The following is a 24,315-nucleotide window of genomic DNA, read 5'->3' as shown; positions in this document are numbered from 1 at the left end:
TTCAGTACTTAATACATGCTGTGTGCATAGTACTTCACTGAAAATCCATTAAGTCTTCAACATAATCCATTTGCTACTATTCTAGCAGATACAACGTTTCAGGAAGGTATTTTTATTAAGCCGTGTGATGATCGTGTGTGAAAATTGTATGGAAATGTCTGATATGATAGATCTGTTCCTTTTTTGTCCGACACAGGACGACAGCAAACAGGCTCAGTTCTTAGCTTTGGCGGTAGTCTACTTTATTTCCGTTCTGATGGTCTCCAAATACCGCGATATACTAGAACCACAACGAGAAACTGCAAGGTCTGGGAGCCAGGCAGGTAGAAATATCAGACAAGAAATAAATTCACCAACAAGTACAGGTACATTTGTTTTCTTCAAATGTTATGTGATTTTTGTTTTTAGAACTGCAATTATTTTAATACAAAGTATTTTTAGTGAGTAGCTTAAGATCCTAATAGGAAATTGCTTGCTACTTTCTTCCTGTATAATCATTCGGTTCTTTAACATACATTGGCAGATTTCAGTTACTCTGTATATTTGCTTATAGGGGATAATTAATTTTCATTTGCATATTGCCTTTTTATGCTTTTTTTTTCTTTAATTTGAAAATAATTAAAAAGAAACAGGGTGCCTGATGGAGTTAAGGCTGTAAAGTACAAGATAGTTGATCAGCACAACTTCCTGAATCTGTTATTTGTTAGGAAGAACAGATATCTTTAACTCTCTACCATGAAATGCATAAACAGCAAACAGAGCTGTTTGCCCATGTGAACTCCTTTTGTTTGAGTGAGGAGGTTTGCGAAAGGGTGGTGGTGGAGGACTGAGTACTTTCTTGGAGTCCCGCTGCGTTGGTGCCTGCATTTAAAAGCCTATGGAAACAATATAATAAAAAGGAAACATTTCTATTGCCTTCTTTGACTGAACTGTTCGTGATTTTTATTAGTAGTAGTGGGTTTTACTAGCATGTGTTCTTCAGCCTGAGAGGGAGGGAGTCTGTTAGCTGTCAAAACCCGTCAGAAATTAGGGATCCAAGCTTTACCCCGCTTTGTTTCAAATATTTTCAAATATGTCAGTTCGGTGGGTTTTTTCAAAAGCTGATTATGACTGTACCTTCTGTGTTAAAAGAGTTGAAAACAGTAACTGAATTTGTCCATGAAGCTCTTTATGTATGTTTTTCTACTTGTATTGATTTTTAATTACCTTCTTCATTTATAGAGTTGCTAATTTTAATTCTTCATGGAATTTGTCTTCTGATTTGTGTCATATTTACATTTAGTCATTATTTTCTGATTCATCATGATTTTTTAATTTACTACTTATACATAATTTTTAAAGTCCATGTGCTTGTAGGCTTTCCATTTTAAATATACTACATGAATGTAGTCAGTTATGAGAAGTCATGATTTTTTTGTGCCTTCCTGGTTCTATGTTATGGTTCTGCACTAAGAAACTGCTGGTTTCCATGAACTATTTCATCCATGATTGTCTTGCCTGTGTACGTCTGTATGTATATATCTATCTATCCGTGTCTCTTTTTCCCCATGAATGTTGCTCTTGGAGTGCCCAAATAATAGGTATGCTGTCTCCTATCTCTTGATACAGAAGTTATCTTCTTCCTTTAGCAATGCATTTTTTGTTGATAATACCATATTTGCATGTTTCAATGAGATAGGATATCTGTCATGGATCCACAGTGGACCAGGCCACACATGAATACTAGCTGGCTCACATTTGATTCCATGATTTTCTCCACAGTTGTGGTCATACCATCTATCCCTCACCCAAGTTTGAACCATGGATTCCTTGCCAAGTTAATTCCTGAGCAGAGCTTTGCCCACTCATTTTACAAAGGTAATATTAACATCATCTCCTAACCTGTTTGGGTGTTCTTATTTAATGTAATGTAATTCAAGAACTAACTGTGATGTAATTGTTGATAAATAAGTATACGCCTCAGGTTACATGGAGATCAGACCTGACGATACCTTTAAAACTTCCTGCCTACATTTCTCTAGGAAATCTCTTTCCCACTTTTACTACCATTTATTAACTTTACTTACTATGAAGTAAAATAAAATTTAAAAAAGAAAAAGCAGTCAGGAGGAGGGAATGGATATAGAAAATTTTAAATGCTTTTGGTTTGTGGTTATTCTGCTACAATATTAGCTCCATAAAAGTAAAATCAGGCCTATTTTAAAAATATTGCATACCAGATAAAGTATGTAGTATTTCTGTAGTATTCCCTTTCCCCATACCTTTTCCTGTTCTTTTGCCTTCCTTTCTCGCTTTTTTTCTTGCCCTCTTGATGGTATGTAAACCTCTGATATTGTATGTATTGTGAATTATTTTATGCCTGTTAGTTAATGTGCTGTGCTGTGCTTTTCTTGAAGGAAACTGCTTTTGTGACCACAGCAACTATTATATGTTTTGGGCCTGATCTGTTTTGTTTGTTTGTTTGTTTGTTTTAATAGATACTATATAATGTAGGGAATGTTTTTCAGATGTCATTACTTGAAAAGGAGAGGGTTACTTGGATGTAACTTAAGCTCAGTTTGCATGTACATTTCCCCATTTATTTGCATGCACTGTGCTGCAAATACAGAAATGTAAAATATGTTAAAATATGTAATCTGATGAAAAAGTTCTTGGTATAATTTTGAAAAATCTCCATGGGTAAAAAGATTGCTTTATAAAAAGCCTAAGAGTTTTAAAATTGCATCCTGTTTAGAAAGAACAGAAATAGTTAACTTCCTACTTTAGTAATAATGCAACTTATGTTTATCATATGCTGTTCTGGGAGCATGATGTTAAAATATTCATTACATCAACTTAAACTATCACTATGTTAATCTGGCATTTCTTAAACTTTGGTGTGTGCATGTATGTATATTATAAATTGTTTTAAATCCTAACAACTACTAAGGGTTTGTGATTTTGATTAATAAGACTATTGTCTGCCATACAAAGAAAAAAATACATTTTTGGACATTCAGTTTGCTCATGTAATATTCTTTGTTGTGACATAGTTGCATTTGTATGATTTAATCCATCGTTGATAAAAAAAGGAATCATTTGCTCTTAGTTCAGAAGAGTACTACAGCACTATGTGGTACTACAGAATAAACCCCTAAAACTTCATTAAATGTGGCTTTCTCTCTCTTTTTTTTTTTTTTTTTCCCCATTTATAGCATGTTTTTGTGTATCAGGCATAGGATATTTTGTTTTTAGCCACCTTTACTTGAAAACTGGGACTGGTTAGACTGCCTTAAAACACAGTTATTGAAAGACATTTTGATTTTTATTAATTTAATACAGTAAAAATAAATTATGCAACATAAATGAGATTATATTGCTATTTGTACAAAGCTTGACATTTTATATAATGGGTGGCAAAAGGAGGGGAAAAACAGTTTTTTCTTCTTATCCACATATAGTTCATAAAATGTGTAACGAAAGCAGAAAAAAAGTTTAAGAAGAAATGGAGGTAGCCTTACAAGCTCACCAAAATATTTCAGATAAAGCATTTTTTAAGAATTGTGTCTTCTATACTATTGTCTATAGTACTTGTTTTACCTTGAGCTCAAGTAAAATATAGTTTTGTTTTTAAAATAGTTCAATAGAGCGATAGTAAAAGTGTGAGCAGGATACAAAAGAAAAGTGTTTTGGCTTTAGAAACAAATTATTCAATAAAGGAAATGTTATCTGTAGCCAGTTATTTTATTTGTCATCATGTCCTTCAAGGTTTCAACTCTGAGGTCTCAGCCTCTTACACCTAACTGCTTTACCCGTTAGAGAAGAAAAATGTTTCTGCTTTTCATATTCAGAACCCAGTCCCCCAGTTTTGAACACCATTAGCAGGAAGTGAAATGAAAAAAAAATTGCCAACACTGTCAGAAAAGGCTAAAAGTCAAAACCTATTTTGTCATTTCAAGAATCTTTCGTTCCAGTGGCTAAGCCAATTGGTTTCCTTTTAGTGATCTGACATGCTTTCAGATGTTGACAGCAAGCACGTAATATTTGAATATTATTTTAAATTTTAAGGTATTTTAATATATTATAGAGTGGTTTAATGCAGCATTTAAAAGTAAATACATATTTTTAAAGCAAAATCCTATTTATTAAAAAATGGATAAAAATTCAGTTATTACATGGAAGTAAACTCTCTATATTTTATTCATTCCACATGACACTAAATGGATGTAAAGGATTCATTCTCCGTCAGTCCATTTCAATACAGCAAATTGTATCATTATTGTCAGAACTTTGGGACAGATCTCTGTGAATAAAGGGAGAGGAATTGGCTGCTTAAAAGAGATTTTTAGCCAATGGAATCTAACTATCTGACCAGAAACTTGTCAGGGGAAGGTTAAGATAGGAGTAGGTATATTACTGGTATTCAGGTAAGATACTGATTTTGTTCTTAGTGATGCTTCTTTTTTCTTTCTTTACATGGGGCAGTATCTTTAGTTAAAATATGTTTAAGGCTGTGTGAGACCCTACTTGTCTCAGGCACGTTACAGTATGTGATTCATGTGTGCTTCTTATGAGCAACTACAGCTGGTGTCAAATGCAGATTACAAAAATTTTAAACATCATTATAATTGATATGAAGCTTTTTGGTTCTCATCATATAAAATGTTGACCTTTGCCTAGTTTATTGATGATATCATATGTGAATAAAACGTAGTACTGAAATAAAAGACTTTAAAATAGGCTTTGCAGGGAAATATATTCTACCTTTACTTAGAAATGTTTGTAGGTGGTAATATAAGGATTTAATGTTTCTTTTACTGTTAATCAAATATTGTTCTCAAGCTGTATGTTCCTATGGTCCTTAAAGGAGAAAGGACATACCTGGGAAGGAGGAAAAAACAGTGGTGTCCATGACTACCCTTAAACAATAAAAATGTTTATTTATTTATCGTGTTCTATACTTCTGTATTTATTTTCATTTCTAAGCTGATCCATGGGGAGGAGAAGCATTTGTCTTTAGCTGTAGATTTACTCCTTGTCATAAGTTTGTTGCAAGCGTTTCTCCTACTAGTTTCTGATAACTTTAAAGGGTCTGCAGTACTTCTGAAATAGTCTGTGCTTAGTCAGACAAAGCAGAACTTGCAAAATGAAAAGAAAACTCCTCTTTTCAGTTTAGGTCATATATAATGTCACTCTTTGGAGTAATTTATTATCACAATCTCAAGGAAAATAACAGATCAGAACTATTCTCTTGCATCTGAAGGATGTCTGAGAAAAACAGTCCTACAAAAGTAAATGTTGCCAGACTTGCTTCTTTCTGTTCACAATACCAAAGAATTAGAATGAGTTAGACTTTTGGGATGTCAAATGGCTCGGTTTCTCTGCATTTGTGAAGATTTCAAAATGGAGACTTTAAACCAAGAATTATTTAAATGCAAGAGGCTGTCAAGTGATCTAAAACGTTGCCTGGCCTACTGACCTTTTGGTTCATCAGCTTTCTTCAACTGTCTGTGATGAAGATAAGTTCTTCAACATAATTAAAATATTGAGGTGTAGTAAAGACGGGAATAGCATTAACAATGTCTTTTCCAGAAGGGGAGAGTTGTTTTCACCTGACTAGTCAAAGATGATAGAAACATTCTTTATCATTCTCACTGTCTCTCTGACTGGGGGTATTCCAGTATGACCAAAAGCTCTGTACTACATTTTCAGGTTTTATCTCGAAATCATCAGTCATATGTGAGTTGTACTTTCTGGAAAATATCAGTAGTGAATCAGTGTCTGAGCTAGTCATCCTAGTCTCCCTTTATAATAGGTGGAGAGAAGTTAGGGCACATTTAGGGTACAATTCGTCTGATCTGCTTTAGAGATCTCCTTAAAAGTGAGATACATCGGGTACTAGACATCCCTATCTTTTTCCATTCACTATAGATATCATTGTACACCTCTGCCTTGGTCAGATTAATCTGGCTCCTTTGACAAGGTTTAACCGAGCTCCAGACACAAAACTTGCTTTATGACAAAAGCTGGCATGAAATTCTTTAAGGCACTTAATCCAGTCTGATGACATTATGTGCCTTGGTAATATCCCCATCCCATAGATAGCTATAATTTGTTACATATATGTTCATAGATACATATTCTTCTTCATGAGTACTACATGTATATGGTTTGAAAGTAGGAACTATATACCTGTCTAAACAATTACATAATGTCTTCAACCTACTGGTTGGCAGGCATGTTCCCTTTGTACCTGGCATCTAATAAATCTGAGCAATGCGTATCATTGTCCCTCCAACAGCCCCTTATTTCTTCTCTACCTAACATTGTGCAATGCAACTAATCTGCACCTTTGTCCATTGTATTTTTGAATACTGATTTGTTTTGTTGTATGGTTGAGGGGATTTTCAGTTTTGTTCTTCTTTGTCTTACAAGTATTCCAGTTTCCCTTTGTGCCTGCTGAGTGCTTGAGATCCTCAAAGGAGACTGTTCCCTGCAGTCTGAGGTACTAGCGAACTCCTTTATAAAAATCTCTGGCTTTCATCTTTAGCAACATCTTCCACAAAGATCTTGTGTGAGAAATCCAAGCTGTGTTGTATTTAGTAGGGAAGCAGTGCTAAAGCTTAATCTCTCTACTCCTGGTGATGGGGGATGATTTTGAGTCCTCTGAAAAGTTTGCTTTCAAATTCAGAAGGATGAAGATAGTCCCAGTAAGCAAAGCTACTTCCCATGGAAGGTAGACAAGCTGCTTCTGTTTTATTTTGCAAGCAAATACTTGAAATTAATCTTAACGTCAGAGGAGGTTCAGGTCTTCGTAGGAGGGTTATCAAGAGCCTTGCAAGGCTTCTGACTTACGGGCACATTCTGAAAGTGCATCTGAGCAGTGGAACTTGCCCGTTCCCACAGCCATTTTAAGATAGAATCGTGTCAGTCAAGACATCATTAGTGGTCTTTACTTTTGGTCAGTAAGAACTACCCTTGTGAACTGAGCATAAAACACTGAAATTTGTATTTCAGGAATGGCAGCAATTGGAATAGCTTAGGAAATAATGTTTTGGTTTCGGTTGATTTCTCTGGTAAGATAGGGATGTTTTCCCAAAATTGGTATGAAAATCTCTCTCTTGTATCTGGAAGGTGTGGAAGTTGAGACTGAGAAATCGAGAGTAGCCCTTTCTCTTACCAGGTAGAGGGTAATGGATACATATTTTGAGAGCAGAAATATCTTGTCATTGGAATAAGGCACAGGAGAAATAGAGGAGCACAGTATCTTCTGTTAATAGCAGCTAATCAGCCTTATCACGTAAAACCAAGTAACCTCTTCAAATTACAGCTACAAACTTGAAATAGTTTTAGCTATGGTGGTCAGGATCACTTGAGATGAGTTTTCTTAATTCTGGTCGTTATTGAAGCTATCCTTGCTTACCTTGAAGGTTTATTGGACTACTGTTTCTTTCAACAGTGCTTCCACAGCTCTAGCAGTGGAAAAGTGTGAATAACCTTTTTTTACACTTCAGCTGGCAGCCTGTTAATTACTGAGAACACAACTAATGTTAACCAAAGAATGGAAGGATATTTTCAGTAAAAAACTGATGTTTCCACTTAGCATTATTCAGGAGTGTTTCAGAAATGAAAGCACCGCAACAGTGCAGTTTACCTTAGAACATATTGTGTGAAGAAAATCAGTATGTAGCTTATCACAACATTTTATCAAAAATTGATTGGCTTTTAAACTCCCTTGATATCACTGTCTGTATTTTTCCCAAAGCACTGTAAATGAACAGATTTCTTAAAGGTATGTGCTGTGGATGGACTGGCAGCCATTGATTTTTTTTTTTTTTCTTGACAGATTGAACTATATTAAAAAGTTGCAGAAACAGCTTTTTCTTTGAAGACAAGTAAAGTATCAAGTTTTTCTGATCTCATAGGTATACAGTACTCAGGGTATTGTACATTGCTACACTGTTGTTTGTATTCCTAATGTAGTAGCATAGAAATTTCCAGCCTATTTTTAAACTAAATATTTTGCATAAGGGTAGCAGTCTAACTATGCAAAGTGGACTAATTTCCACTGCCTGTCAAAATATGCTTTGCCTCCACAAAGTCCTGACAAAATTCATGGCTCCATCTTCCTCAAAATCTAGTTGTACATATGTTTTCAAGAAACTGAGGGAAATGTTATAGGGGACATGGATGATAATCATGAGAATCATAAAATTCAAATTCTGCTGAATTTCTGCCTTCTGCTCAAATTATCATACTACTTTCCTGATGAAATACATACTGCTTATTCCAACTGCTTCTGAGAGGACATGCATTTGAAGATCATGAGATAGTAATAAATACATCTTGATCTAATATTTATTGCCCTTCACCAACTACTTAAGGCATCATAAGCGAGGTTTGCACATGTATTTCATTATTAATTGATCAGTCATTATGTACACATGAAGCAGTTGTAATAGGGATTTTTTTTTTAAGTAACATCAATACTTATTTTCATTTGTACAAATTACAGATGTTTTAAAAGTGTTTGATTTTTCAAAGCAGTGCTTCATATAAAAAATTTTTAGTATAAGTTTCATCATATGTATGGAACATACTCTGTGCTTCACTGTTAACTTCTGTTGCTGGATGCTGTAACCTAGGTGACAGAATTTTTTTATTTCTTTTGCAAGAAATGTCTAATCACAAAAACATCAGCTTTCTCAGCATGTGTCAGAAATACAGATATTATCATAGATAACTGCCAACTAATCTATTTTTTCATTATGTGTTCTTGAGTTTACACAAGACGAAAGTAAAAAAAATAAATAAAGAAATAAAACTGACAAAAACTAGGGAAATTCACCTAGGAAAAATACATATTACCATATTGTTCCTAATGTGTATTTGGTTTTTGTTTCAGATGTAAACAGCTGGTTTTACACTCTAAAGTTGACATGTCTTTAATACAACTTTTCATTTTCTTACATTTATTTTAAGTCTTTTTTAATTAATGCCTTGGTAAGGCATTGTTTTAGGATGGCTGGTGTTTTGTTTGGCAACCAGGTAATCAATCAGAGTGATGTCCAGATGTCTTATCTGTCAAGCACTGAGTGAAAGAGGTTTGATTAGTAAGGAAGAATTTAAGACATTGCCTAAACAGATCAAGAGTTACGTCTGTCATAGGTGGCTCTTTTAATACTCTTTCTTTGGTCAAGGTAGAAGGAGCTGCCTTGCATGCCTGCCTGAGTCCAGGAGTGATTGTGGGGAAAGAAACAACTGATAAGACTTTTGAGGAATTTGAGCAAACAGAAGCAGTTTCCAGTGAGCAAAAAGAGAAGACGTGCACTTACAGGTGTCCAGCTGTGGAAAAGGGCCGATGATGCCTTTGTCCTCTTCAATCACTTCCCAACCTTGATTTCCCCACCCTAAGTCTCTCCTGCTCCGTTTCAGAGCCTCTTTTTTCTCCTGATCCAGACCTACATCCTTTCTCCTCACAAACCCACTCTGGTTAAAAGGAAATTCCCAACGCTCTGTCTTAAATCTCCTGTCTCGAGACCTGCGCCCTTCCAATTGCCAACCCACCCCAAAGTCTTTCAGACCCGAGCTTGCCCCAGTTTTCAGCCGTGTTCCTCCTGCCCTCAGGCATTCGTGTCGGAGCCCTGTGGAATCCCCGCTGAATCTGCGCTGGTGCGTTGCTATCCTTGCAGAAGCAAAGGGCCAGCTTTTGGTCTGGCAGGATTTTCAGAAACCTGGATAAATGGTCTGGCTAAATAACAGATGCAGGCTAAGTGCAGGCTGCATTTATCAAACGTTTTCCTAGATGAAAGCCTGATAGTGCAAGAATGGCAAATAGTAACCCTAAGCCAAGCTCTTTTCCCTCACTTTTTTATAATTCAATTAATAAGGAAACTTGTTTAAAAAATTTTTAGAACAACAAACGAGTTCTGCAAAATAAAAGTCAGCGTTGCTCAGATAGCCTTGCCTCAGAAATAACAGAACGCCATGAACTCCATTAGTGGGGCACAACTAAATTTGCCTATTAATACATAGTTGTTATGTGACGAGTAATACTGGGCAGGCTGCCAAAATGAGTACACGTTACATGGTTGGGCCATGATCCCCATCACTATACAGGGAATTTTTACTCTGGTCTCTTTATAACTTTCACACAGAAATAGAAATGCCAACAGGAGAAAAGGTCCTGAGCAAATACAGAGCAGCTTGGCATCCTAATGTTTCTTTTAGGGTGATTCTTCTCCCCGTTGTGCCCCAGCCTCTGAGGACATTTCTATTGCAACTCCATTCTTGGTTACTCCTTTCAATGTACTTTTAAATCAGACCCTTATTACTCTCTGATTCTGTCCCCATACTTCATTTCTCACCTCTGCTTAACTGTGCTGCTTCTCATATATGAAAACCAGTAGATTGATGTTGCTAGGATGAATTTTTTCACTCTCTCTTTATAGCCTAGAGCTCAGGAATTGATGAGTTGACTCTGTCACCTATGGAGGAAGCTATAATATCGCTGCCTAGGTGGATTGAAAGCATTCTCAGCTTGCAGTGTCCTGGCCCTGAAAGTTTGTAGAATATTACAAAGGGGCATGTAAAAGGCAGCTGATAAGGTTATTATCAATGCCTTAAGATAGCCACACAGAAAACAACTCATAAATTTTCCAGCACACATGCAGACTGAAAGGTGGCAACAACTCCTATATTAAGATTGCCCCAACCCTTCCATTGCCAAATGTTGCTATATTGTTTGCAGCAGAAATTTGACAATTATTTGGGATAGAATGACTTTCAAATAAATTTTCAGCCATATTGTAAGCAGTTAAAAAGACTAATTTTCATACTTTTTACTTTTGAAAATTTTTAGCTGATTTTTATCTAGTTGGGAGGTTTAATGAAATGAAAAAGAAAAAAGACCACAGGAATATACACACAATTTTTCCATTTCTTTAAAGTAAGTAAAGATTAAAAGCAGAGTATTTTGTGTTGTCATTTTTTATCACAGCAAAATTGTATATATTTACTGCAGATATGAAATATCTCATTATTAAGTTAATAAACATGGAGGGGGGAGGGTGTATTTTTTAGGCATATGGAAGCAGTGCAAGAGCTATTTAGGTAACTCAGTAGGTTAAAACAATTACAATACACTTCATAAATCACAAGCAAACAAGATATTTTAGGGAAGGAGCGTGACGGATGAGGTCACCAGATATACAATATGTCATTTAGTTAACTTAAGCCCATATTTTTCCCATAATGTAGTAGATGAACTCATTAGTTACAATGAAAAACAGTAAGGAGGAGGCATCTGGCTTCCAACTGCCAATTTCTGACAGGGTTAAGATCGCTAGATCTAGTAATGTTTCTGCTTTGTCTACTGACATGGCCTTGTGCTGCAGAAAACTGATGAGGTTTGCTGAAAATTTACAGGCTTACTGTCACAATGTTATAACATGGACAGATGCAATCAGTTATATTTTTGCTTCTGTTCGTGTTTATCATTTTGCTAAGTTGCTTTGAGTATTTAGGATTTTTATAAAAGCATACACATGACCCGTTTAAGATTTTTCTAAATAACTTTATGAAGCAGGATTCTTCATTCCTGAATTCTGAAAGCAACAGAAGCTCTATGACGCAGAATAAATGAACATAGAATAAAACTTGTGGATATGCAGTGTTGTAACTAAAATTGGTTGGGTTTTGTGGCCCATGCTAAGGAGTTTATAATTTGCCTAAAATAATAATACTGATCCAGAAGGTCTTATAATACATCTTTTCAGACGTATTTATCTGAATTTCACAAATACTAATTTGCTAGTAGTCCTATTTGAGAGGCAGTTATTAAGCAGCATTATCTGATCTGAGTTTATTTTCCTTTGATTTACAAAAAGTAAATCGGACCTTTTAAACCCTTACTCATTTAGCTTGCTTGATGTTTTAAAAATGAGAGTTAATGCATTGGATTTACATAGTTTTTAGAGGTAGTTATTCATAGTGCTAAATCAGACTAAGCTTAACTGACTTAGTGCAGCGTATTCATATTAGGTACTGGAGGAACGGTAAGAAAAGTAAAGATACAAGTCTGGTTTCTGTAGCCATACACTTACCTCTGTGTAGAATAACTTCTCTTGATACTTTTTTCCTAAATAATTTTAATTAGTGTTATGTATTGTATAGTATGTCATATCTGAATTCTATATCCACAAATTTAATTTTCCATCCATTTTTATCTTCAAATGGTGCAATCCTCTAGGCATTTTATTCTCCTTTGGGAACAAAGTATTACAAGGCACCTGCTGAGTAATTAAGTACAGTCCTATGTATAGCATCTCAAAATTAGTTCTGTTTTTTGAACTTGCTACTCTGACTATAAAGGTATTTCAGAATCTTAATTCCATATTGATGGCTGTCACTTCCCAAAATAAATTTATTCCTGGTGAGTTTGCACTGTTTCTCTCATGCCAACTCTTCCATTTAGCTTAAAACCTTTTGGGGAGTTTGCATCCTGAAAATACATGTATGATAGCTGCTGTATACCCTCTCAGTATTAGTTTGGCCAGACTATGGCAGCCAAACTGTTCTTCTGCAACAGTAGATCACTGTGGATCTCCACAGTGGCACTTCCATCTTTCTCAAACATAACAGCGTACACAGTATTCCATAATGAACCCTATCAAAGCCTTCTCTAATGCCATTAATACTTATTTGTTGCAGGAGCTACTTCTTCAGAAGAGTTGGGAATCACATTTGCTTTTTCCATGGCAGTGTTGTATTGGTAACTGAATAGTTACCCAGTGACTGATGTATCCAGGTCCTTCTCTTCAGTCATTTCCAGTTGATGAATTCCAGTTATAGTCGAATCTCCGTCTTTAGTCACTGGATGCATAGCTTTTCACTATTAAATGTAATTTGCAGTTCTGTCATAATGCCTTCTTACAATCATCCTTCTGTGGCCATCAATTGTACCTTGTAACTTTGTCATCAGCAAATTTCACCAGAATGTTTTTACTTTTTCACCTGAAATCTTTATTAAAATTTTAAACTAGATAACTCCGGTGGTAGTTTATCTCAGTCTGATGTTTTTTCTTTTAAAACTATTTGATGGCTCCTTCTTGGCCAGTTTCTTTTCCCACATTCTCTTAATGTCCAGGTTCTCCTGACTAAATTACTATCTGTTGTGACAACCCCAGCTTTACTGAATTTTACTACATTGGCCCTTATTTTCTTTGAGCAATAGATATTTAAAAAGCTCTTTTAGCAAAGCCATTTTGTAATCGTTCTTGTTCCATTCCATTACTGTTCTTTTCTCCAAAATACATCCTGAAATCTTGCTTACTGTTGAAGGCTTGTAGTTGTCCCGATCATCTTTTGCCCTTTCTTAAAAAGAGAAACCATGTGTGGTTTTCTCCAGTCATATGTTGCTATCTCCGCTTACCTGTTTGGCAAAAGTACTTGCTACTAGACCAGTAATTTCATAGACTGTTTCTTTCAAAATTGGCTTGGAGTCAGTTCATTCCCATGATATTAATACATTAAAATCTTTCTTCTGGTTTAGTTAGGGTATTTGAATTTCCACAACTGCATTTCTACTAGCTTTCCTGTCTTATGTTTTCCATTCGGTGTTGTTCACCTTAACGAAAATGGAGGTTAGGTGTGCTAAAACTTCACCATGTAGTGGACCATCTTCTTTTTTCAGTGCACTTTTTTTGTTTATATAATAGTGGAGCCTTATGCTATTTTACTTACCATACATTACAAGGGTAGCTATATGCTTGACTGGCAGTCTGGTCCTACTCTTCCCTTCAGTTGAAAAGTGTTGTCTTTGTATGGATGAAGTTTAAAGAGACAAACAAGCAGAAAATTCATTAGGATCATTCTGCGGATCAGATGTCCTTCTGTGCCGAATATAGGCAGTACTAAGTAGATACGGATTTTTTTACTTCCTGACCCAGCAGATGCTAAGTGCATTTTATGCAGCTCATAAATCCAGTTTCTACTTCCTGCTTCACAAAGCAGGGCTCATATCTATTTGATAAGATGTGTTCAAGGCACTTAGGAGAAAGAGAAAAAGGAAGTGGCTTAGCATTTATGGCTGTTAAAAGAAGAAAACAATGCTCCTTATAATGGGTTATTCTGCTTTGTATTTTTAAAAGCTTCTTCTGTTCTGTCTATACCTGTTTGTTAATACTTGTACACATGAAGAGGTTTACACTACCATTAGTTCAAACACATGAATGATCTCACATAGAATTTTTTTATGTGCACATGCATACACACACACTTATGCCCATGGGGTAAATATGTAGATATTTTACACCTGACTGTATTAAACAATTGGTAATAAGTTATGTGATTGTTATTAAAGTTACATTGCTGAAGCAGATTTTGTTTGGAATAGTCAGAAGGGCTGAGCTTCATTTAAGTATGTTGTAAAATATTTCCCATAATATCTAAACTGCTATATCAGAACCATCAAAACCCCCACCCCAAACCTGTTCCTATTTCGTACGTAGGCCAGCTAAATTTTATAATCAAGACAAATGATCCAATGAAAATAAATTTAAAAATCAGTTTGAGTGCAAGCTTTTTGTCATGAAAAATAGCCACAGTCTGTTGCTTTAAAAAAATGTAACCAAAAAGATGAATATGGAAGTTATTCACAACTCTAGCTAACTTTCCACTAAGCATAGTAAATTACTCATATTTAATGAAGTTGTTTGTCTGTTTCACTGAGGTAATTAATAGAGGTACACTTTTCTCGGTTACAAGATGTCGTACAGCCCGTTTCAATCTGGAAATGTTCCAAACTTGACAGATTTCACTTGCCTGTCTCCGTAAAGCTGTGTTTATTTTGTTCTTAACGTTTGCTTGAAAGAATTACAGAATTTTACCTTTTGTGGGGAAGAGGGAGTTATCTAAAGAATCAACAATAACACTTCTTTTTTTAATTCGTATAAATAAATTTGTATTCGATGTAATGATATGTGTGTGAAAATGTGTATAATACACATTTCAAACAAAAGACAAAGCAAACAGAAGGTCTAGCAGTTTTCTTTTGAATGCAAGCTTAATATTTGCTGACACTATTAAAAAGACTAAATTTTATAGTAATCCTAAAGCATAAGTGATTGCATGTTTCTCTTCCAGTAGTCTCAGAGATCATACAGATACGCAGTCAGTAGGTTATAATTTTTAATGTTGTTTTTGCTGGCAGTATTTGGCTATTTGATTACTGTTTGAGTAGTGGGCTGTAATTTCTAAATGTCACTGAGCTTTCATAATGCAACTTTGGGCTCCCTCTTCCAAGCCTTTATATATGCCAAACAGCTGTTGAAAGCAAAATGTTGTGTATGTAAAATGAGTTTTCAAGGTTTAAACTACTAAGATTTGAGGGCTTTCTAACACATTTCTGTCTCGTAAAACCTTATGGTCATATTTTTAGGAAAAATAATCAAACTAAGTTATAAATATTGTTCATAATCTATATTTCACTGCAGAGACACCAACTGTATTTCCAGAAAACATCAAAGATAAAGAAACACCGACACCAGTTGAAGATATTCAGCTGGAAAGCTCTATTCCTCATACAGATTCTGGAATTGGAGATGAACAGATGCCCAGTATTTTGAATGGGACAGACTTGGAGACCAGCACAGGCCCTGATGCTATGAGTGAGCTGCTGTCTACTTTGTCTTCGGAAGTGAAGAAATCTCAGGAGAGCTTAACAGAAAGCCCCAGTGAAATCCTGAAACCTGCATCATCGATATCCAGTATCAGCCAAAGTAAAGGCATCAATGTCAAGGAAATACTGAAAAGTCTTGTGGCAGCCCCCGTTGAAATTGCAGAATGTGGTCCGGATCCGATCCCTTACCCAGATCCTGCACTGAAGAGAGAAGCTCAGGCTATTCTTCCCATGCAGTTTCACTCATTTGACAGGTATATGGCTGGATTCATTATTTTATATTGATGTAATTCAGAAGTTTGAAGGATTTTTTTTTTTTTTTTAACGTGGTTATTCTTCTATTGGTTTGTATTAGACTATGTTAAAAAACAGCTGCATTACTTCTCCTTTTCTGTTACCAAAACGGACCATATAGTATAGATAAAAGTAATTCACCTTGTTTTTCTCTGTCAGCAGTGAATAAAACTCTATGAGGTACTTGGAAAATAAGCCTGTTGTAAAGAAATATTTTTGCAATAAAATCTTTTTTCCTTTAAAACAGCATTTCAGTGAGGAGGAGGGGTAATATCTGCTGATATAGAACAGACTGTGCAGAAATTCAGTTGAATATTCTTTCAAAGGCTTAAATCTTAATTGGATCCATCATTGCACTGTTTTCTGGTACTGAAATGCCTCAACCATGGCAAATTGTTTGTATGGCCATGGTGGAAACCAGTTTCCTTTTAGGTCTTTAAACAGCAAATATGCTCAAAAGTTAGCGTTTAAAAATAAACTGCTGAACATTTCCACAAAGAGTCCTTTGTTTCTCTTTTTAGGTTGTAGTTTCCCAGCTTCTAGTGAATATACTTTTCTTTAAATGTCCAGTTCATCTCAGTTATCCCGAATATAGAAGTTGTGATAAGATGTGCAAATGACAACATCCTTCCACAAGAAGGGTAACTTGATCCATTGTGGGTTCAGTCTTAACCTGGGCAAAGAGCTAACTCTTACAAGTGTTGATGTGGTTACATTTTCCAGTATGACAAGATCCCTGCAGTTTCTTCCTAAAAATGTTTTTAAAAAGTAAAAAAATGGAATCAAGATTTAACTCAAAGATATGTTAAAACGTGTCTTAAAATTTTAAGCAAAGTTGTGGAAATATATTAGTTTATCATGCAGGTACAAGAATTAAAATTCTGGAGGAAATAAAAATAAAACAGAGGCTATGTTGTGATTTATGAGAAAAATCCATCTGCATTTACAGAAAACCTGCAAAAATGTCTTCATTAAAGTCTTAGGAAAAACAATATGTAATCAATGTTCTCAGTGTAATGTAAACAGTACAGTGCAAGAAGATACATGAGAATTTTAGAATAAAAGTGAAGAAGCACTTTTTTGTTATGAATTCCATAGACAAGCTGATGCCTTTTTGTCTGTGTGTATATATATATATATATATATTAGTACTGAGGCTGCTTTTCAGAAATAATTAAATAAACAATCAGATAGCATCTGTTGTAACAAAGAAGATTGGCTCAAGATAGGAAAAGTGAAATGTGCTTTAGAAGCAACGAATATATCCCTTTCTAATAATATTTTCGGTCTTAAGGCCATTCCAGAGAAAACTCACTTAGCAACTATTTCATTAAAAGGATTTTTTTTGTTTACCAGTCTGCATGTTTTGATTTCAGAGTGTTTTCACTGTGAAGTGAAAATTTTTTTTTTTTCTATACAGTTAGGAATTTTTCCTTATCCTCTGTGAGGAACCATAATACTTCAGAATGCATTTTTGTACATCAAGCAGTACAAAAATTTGTGCTGTGTGTAGATTTAATGGCACCTAACTGTAGCCACCAAAAGGTTACTTTAGTTGAACCTTTCAAGCTAAATCTCTCCCTGGGTCAGTTAAGAAAAATACTTGATTCAGAGGGTTGTTGTTAATTCACAAAATGCTACACACCTAAATTAAAATGGAGTGTATCACCTCATGAGATGTCTTTGTCATCGTTAGAGGGAATTTAACATCAATATGATTGAAGAGATGAGTTTTATTCTACATTTCTAAATTATAGCTTTATAAGAAAGTGTTAAAAACTCTAAAGGGCTGCAGTAGGTTGGCCATAACCTGTATTTAGTGTGAGCGCCTCCCTCAGATTCTTCTTGCGACAATGTGACTGCTTGTACATTTTGAACATCATTAGTAGTAGTTGCTAATACAGAATTATGGAATTATTTGGGAGGTGTTTCACATTTAGATTTTGATAGGCATTTCATACTTAACAAGTTCACTTAGGAGCAAGAGGGTTTAGCGGTTCGGTTTTTCCCTGTTTACTCTGCTGACCAAGTTGTGATTCCATGATTTCCTGTGCAAGGTGTACAGCTGTGTTTGTATCTTGGTAGCCTATGTTGTACCATGTCAGCCCTTGGTATTGTTTACTTCTTCAGCAAAAAAGCAGTAGCGGTTGAAGTTTAGGCAAAGGAAGACCCATTTACATCAATTTTGTTGGGATATTTTGTTTCTTTTAAACAGACGGTTCTGCTATCTGGTGAGCGAGGTAGGTCATGCTTTTTAGTATAACCAACAACTATGAAGAGAAAATTGGCGGGTTCAGGGAGGTCCCAGCAGATCAGGAAGTGTTAAATTCTTTCCTCCAACTAAATGGATGCTATTGAACTGTGGGCATCTTGATAAAAGTGCTGATGTTCTTAGCCTGCAGGATCTCAGCGGGCTGGTTGCACCTCATGACTGCATTACTGAACGATGACCACACAGACAAATACTTTTCTGTGCAGTTTGCTCATATTTTCAAAGTATTTACTTGACCACCGTGGCAATCTCTGGAGGCAAAAGATGGGTGGTAGTGTCATTTTTCTTTTTCAAATTACAAAGGAGGAGCAGATTGAGATCCTGACCCTATAACTTTTCATGGGAGTGAAACAAAGGTTAGGGGGGGAAAACAAAGGTTGGGGGGGGGAACCTTGAATATTATATTGAAATAATATTAGAATTAATTAAAATATTAATTGAGAAGCAACATGAAATTTAGCTTGTGGCAGTTTATGAACATTTTGTGTTGCTTATAGTATCCCAGTTATCATTGAAAAACTGAAAAAAATTACAGTGTGATTGTTTTTCCATACTTGCTTATGTAAATGTAATTGTGTTTACTGATATAAAACAACAATTACATAATATACACTGCGTATTTTTTAAAAGCTAATACTATGCCTGTGGACCATATTTCTGTAGGATCTGCTGCTGCTGTAGTTTATGCAGGTTTTGGTACTTCACTGACCAATGTGGCTATTGGTCATGTTTATTGTCTCTGGGAAGAATCATGAGCAATGGAGTGTATTGTTTTGTCAGGTTTTATTTGTTTCAGTTTTTATAAAATATACGCAGTGATTCCATATTTATAAGCAAATCGAGGTTAGAGAAATGTATTTTTCACTTTACTCAAAAGATATTCTTAGACCTTTTGAGGCTAGACTTTTTTTTATTTTATTTTTGCATTTGGATGGCTGAGTGCCTTGTAAAAGAAGAGTTCAGGTAATAAGTAATTAGTGGAAAAATAACAGTATCTTTGTTGTTTTAAAGATATTTCTTTAACTATAATCACTGGTCTTACATGCAGGTAAACGCCATATGAAGCAAACTCCTGTAGATAGAATTGAAGTTAAGAATCCTATTTTATCATTTAATATGAGGTATTTCGCTCTGCATGTTCTTTTAATTGCACATTGCCAATATGTTCATAAGAGTCATTGTGCAATAGGCTACAGTGTATACTTCTGTAGAATTTGTGCAGTCATAAAGGAAATACAAAAGCAGAAAATGTGTCCAACATTTTATCAAATAGGACTTGCGTGTAGTTAATGTATGCAGCAGTTCAAGTACTATCGAATGTAAATGATGAGGTGATATTGATGAAAGGAGGGGATTGAGGTCTCGGGGGGCGCTGATGACGGATTGAACAGAAGCGGCCTTGCACCGCACGTAACTCAAGTCTGTCGTCTTCACCGCTCAAAGCCGTAATGGGAGGTGGCAGTCTGAAATGAGTTGCCACGGCAAAGAGTATTATTTTTGAAATGCTTTCACACAAATCACTAGGCCCCGCATACAACTTAGTTTCATGCTTTAATGTCATCAGGAGGCACAAATTGGTGTGTCTAATTGTTTGCCACCTGCCAGCAAAATGAGCTGCCAGCCAGCCAGACGGGTTTGATTGTCTGTCAGCCCTTCAATAGATTGAGAGTGACAACATCAAAAATTTCACTTCAAACTCTGAAGCTTTGAGCAGCTTTTCAGAGACCTCTTCCCCACAAGTGCTTCTGGACAACTGCATTTTTCAATTAGTTTTCAATATATTGCTGCCTTCTGCCTCATCTGTCTTAAGGTAGCTGTAATTACATTATGAGCTATATAAACAGATTTCTGGGACACTGGAGCCTGGATCCTCAAAGTTATGACATGTCTTTTAACGTCAGACTGAATTCCTTGAAAATGGCATCCAGGATGACATTTTTAGAAGCAAACACAAAGGGTTATTTCACCTAGATTTGCAACTAATAGAGCATAACTCGCCAATAATTCCTTTTTGTCTTCTCATCTTTTGTCTGACAAAAATCAGTCCCCGTTATTGATTTTTAGGGTTTGGGGATTTCTTGTTTCTGGTTTTTTGTCAATTTGCATTTGTCCCACTAGACCGTTAACATTTGTGAATTTATTTGTGATTCTACCCAGTACTGCATTCTGAAGCTTATGTTTGTTCCGCTCTACTTTTTTCTAGTAGGGGGTTTTTAGAGGGGTCCTATTATTGAAATCGAGAATGCTCACGGTTTTGTGTCTCATTATTTTTCAAAGTAAGGTAATTTACATATATTTTCTGTACTTAGCAGAATTATTTCAATAGGAAGCGTGCTTGCACAAGCAGAAAAACTTGAGTTCCTGGAAATGAGAAGATCAGTTATTTTTGCTGCTATTAAATACCTTATTCCCTTTTAATCCATTATCACTTCATAAATTGGAATACTATGGGTTTGCATAGTTCACATGCTCAGTGAAGTCTTTACAAGCATACACTGAAATATTTTGAAGGACACACTTTTGAAGTATTTTAGTCTTGGTTTGGGTTTTTTTTTCCCCCCTTAGAAGGTTCTTGGGGCCAGTTTTAAAGGTATTTATATGCTAGAAAAGCTGGACATCTTGTGAAATCTGTGTGTTTTACTGGAATAAACTTTTTTTTTTATACTGACTGACAGAATGGGAAAAAGACAAGAACTGTGAGAGAAGATGCACTGAAGGTTCAAATAGAGAGGTTCAATATTTATCTGTTGTATTATTGCCCACCTTTGGGAGATCGTTGATATGCACTGGTCTACACGGTCATTTAAATAAAATAGCTAAATGAGGAGGTTATATTCCTGTTAGAGTCATTAGATTCTCCAAAAGATGATCGCTGAAAAATAGATTTGATGTTCCTGAAAACTTAATAAAAAAGACTTATGAATAAATATGTTTTAGTCTTCTCCCAACAGAAAAGATTACTTTCTAAAGTTCATAATGAAAAATAGTTGGAGAAAACAGAGCACCTCTCCCATGAATCAAGAAGGGACCATTACAGGTGCTGTCTGTACTTAGTCATTGCATTCCCCATTACTTTGGGTATCACAGTAGTTTGTGAATGAAAAATCTAATCAGTAATGTGGGAATGAAGTCACTCGTCTGGGGTTCCAGTTGACTCTCAATAATTTTTTGCATATTTATGCAGTGGAGATTGTGGTCCAAAGGAAAGACTTGAGAGCTCCTCTCTCTAGAATCTTTCCGAAGGTGGCAGTTAAAGTATGCTCCGGAGAATGGGAGGTATGGTTTCAGATCCTGTTAGACAGAGAAGGGAGCTGGAGTTGCAATCTCTGTGTTCCTAGAGAGTGTCTTAGCCACTCATTTACTAAATAAAATGGGGGATGAGGTGGAAGCACACTTCAGCTGTTTGTTTAGAATAAATTCATCCTAAATTTATTAATAGGTTCAAGTCAACCAAAATTGGGTATACTAACCCTCATTTTTTTTTCATCAAGCTGTAATCCTATTCCCCTTGTCCATCATTTAGCAGTCTCTACACAGGTAGCTCTTTCAAAACTCTTCTTATAACCTGTGTGATGTGTGTCTTTTCGTATTCGTATGCACGGAGCTGTGGGTATATCTCAACTGAAGTTTTATGTATGTTTTATCAGGAGAAACCAGCATCTCTCTACTCTCTGATTCACTGGCTATACAGATGAAAATTGTACTGAATTTTCGTCTTGCTTTTTTTTACCCCAGTAGGCCTCTGTAAAATCACTATTAAAGCTGTATTGACTTTTACAGGACTGCTGCTTTTTAGCTCTTGCTTTTTTGGATTTTTTTTGCATCATATGTACAGGGTTAGGTTCCTCGCCCATCCCTAGTCTATACCTCATACGGATTGTTTCTTTATTTTTTTTTTCTTTATTCGATGACGTTTCTGGCATTTAATACATGGCATTTTCACTTATATTCTATTCACATTCTTCAAACTTATTAAATTTCCAGTATTTCCAATTTCTCTGTTCAGCCAAGACCATTCATCATTCTTGATAGTTAGCTTTTTAATCTCTTACAGTTTTTCCTTGTTTCTTGTCAATATTTTAGATCATTTTAGATGCTTCAGCTAATTTATGCTGAATGCAAAGGAGGTACTAGTGGCTGGGAATTTCACTGGGGATAAATACTTACTCTTCTGCTTGATCTGAGAGTGAAGATCAATGATCTTCATGTCCTCATCCTAAAACCACACCTGAGATGATTCTCTCTCTTCTATTGAGAAACAAGCAATTTATGTTTAGTAGATTAGGATCATTTTATGTACTTTAAGATTTGGGTGTTTTGATGAATGTATGGTGTCAAATGACTGAAAGAATCCATAATAACTGGACATTCAGCACTACGGTTTCATTTGCATAAGCCTCAAAGATTATGTCCTTCTGTGAGCCTTCCATATCTCTTCAGTATACCTCACATTTTTTAATCCAGTTTTACTTCTCCATGGCTGTTGATTCTGAGTTACGTCTTTCCTCCTGGATTTCAGATGAATCTTATCTTAATGCCGTCAGCCTAACAGAAGGTTGTCTAAAGTAGGATTCAAAATGTGTTGTTAGTACATACTAACGATCACTTGTTACAGACTGAAATCACAACCTGGGGCTGAAATCAGAAAGAACAGTGGGTAATCAGCAATATACATGTTTCATAAAGGACGGGACACGTCCGTAGGTATGGAGAGTATGAACAACTTTCAGACAATACTAAGCTTTCTTTTCAGAGATTAATCTGACTGTAGGAACAAAGTAACATGTAATAATTGTCCCCCATTTTCTACTGTGATTTCTTCTGAAGCATCTGGCAGAAGTTGCTGTTTGACACAGAGTACTTCTGTGAAAAATTTGCCTGAAGTCTGTACTGCTTTTTGAAGAGCACTTCTTGAAAATCCTCATGCTTTCTGCTGCTGTGGGGGAGGAAAGGAGGAGCAAGAATATTAATTCAGCCTTAAGAGGTTTCACATATCCCAGAAGAGCGTAAAGTGATTCTAATTTAATTGCTGCTGCTCGGATAGGTAACACAAGACATCCAGGATTGGAGGCTTATCTCTGAGCCCTTGATTGACCAGAGTGATTAGGTTGGAAGGCCTTTAAATTTTAAAATGGAGAAGAGATACAGAATGTGGATCACAGAGAAAGAGAAAGAAACTATAGTGCTGCATAGCCTGATTTGTCTGTCACCAGCACTGGGTAGCTAAATTTTTAAGGAAAGTTAATTTGAGAAAGTATTTTTTTTTTAACTTCCATTTTCTCTTTTTGCAGTTCAACATGTTGGTGGTATTATTTTCTATCTAGTTATTTCATGCAAATTTCTGAAAACCCAGAAGAATCCTGTAGTCATTTGCTGAGGTTATTTAATGAACCAGCAACGCACAAGTGCTATGCAGGTTGAACCAACAATGCTCATCTTGAGCATGATATGAATTACAATGACTTCAGGCTTAGGTCTACAATTTGAAAAGGACACTCGTAGAGTAACAGAACAGTGATTAGTAGTCACAATTCTTTTTAGAATTGTAAACCGCTCTATGAACAGAGAAACAAAATCAGTCGCTACAGCCAATTACTACTAAGTTTTTTCTGACTAAATCATTGGGGATTGTTTGAGACCGTGATGATGTGATTCAGAAAGATGTGGACCAGTTTGGAACATTTAGGAAGTCTGAAATACATTGTATAAAGCAAGGCCTAAAATGAAATGGTGGAAGTGTATATGACCTTTTCTTCTAGTCTGTAGATTTCTGTTCCTCCGTGAAAGAAACACCTGAATGCCTGACAGATACATGTAAGGCATCTATCACATTAAATTCTTTCCTCCATTCACATGCTCAGGTAGATAGCTATACTTCTTTCATAAATCTGATTTGTTTTGATTTGCTTGTTTTCACCATATGTGCTGTTGGAGTGGTTTGATTGGTTAAAAGATGGGGGTTTTTTACTTGAAAGCAGTCATCCTCTTTCACCTTTCTTGTTCAGCTGTTCCTCTGATTGTTTTCCACATTTTTGACCACTCTATTGTGTTGTACGTAGATTTTCAGTCTCCTTCATCTGGATGTCATTCT

General features: G+C 35.7%; 1 protein-coding gene across 15 annotated transcripts in view; it reads left to right on the top strand.

Moving 5' to 3' along the window:
- The window catches only part of NBEA (neurobeachin), a 514,437-nt gene that overhangs the window by 192,038 nt on the left and 298,084 nt on the right, over positions 1–24,315 (top strand). For 11 of the 15 annotated variants that reach the window (XM_030042222.1, XM_030042221.1, XM_030042209.1 and 8 more), the window contains 3 exons: positions 197–365; positions 1,762–1,857; positions 15,474–15,912. In XM_030042222.1, the coding sequence (XP_029898082.1) occupies positions 197–365; positions 1,762–1,857; positions 15,474–15,912 (704 nt within the window). The remainder of the gene's footprint in view (positions 1–196; positions 366–1,761; positions 1,858–15,473; positions 15,913–24,315) is intronic. The other 4 variants (XM_030042218.1, XM_030042216.1, XM_030042217.1 and 1 more) reach the window with 1 other exon arrangement.

This window comes from Aquila chrysaetos, chromosome 19 (assembly GCF_900496995.4).
Source record: "Aquila chrysaetos chrysaetos chromosome 19, bAquChr1.4, whole genome shotgun sequence".
Lineage (NCBI taxonomy): Eukaryota > Metazoa > Chordata > Aves > Accipitriformes > Accipitridae > Aquila > Aquila chrysaetos.
The sequence above is the reverse complement of the archived record's forward strand: the minus strand, read 5'-3'. Positions and strand labels throughout refer to the sequence as shown.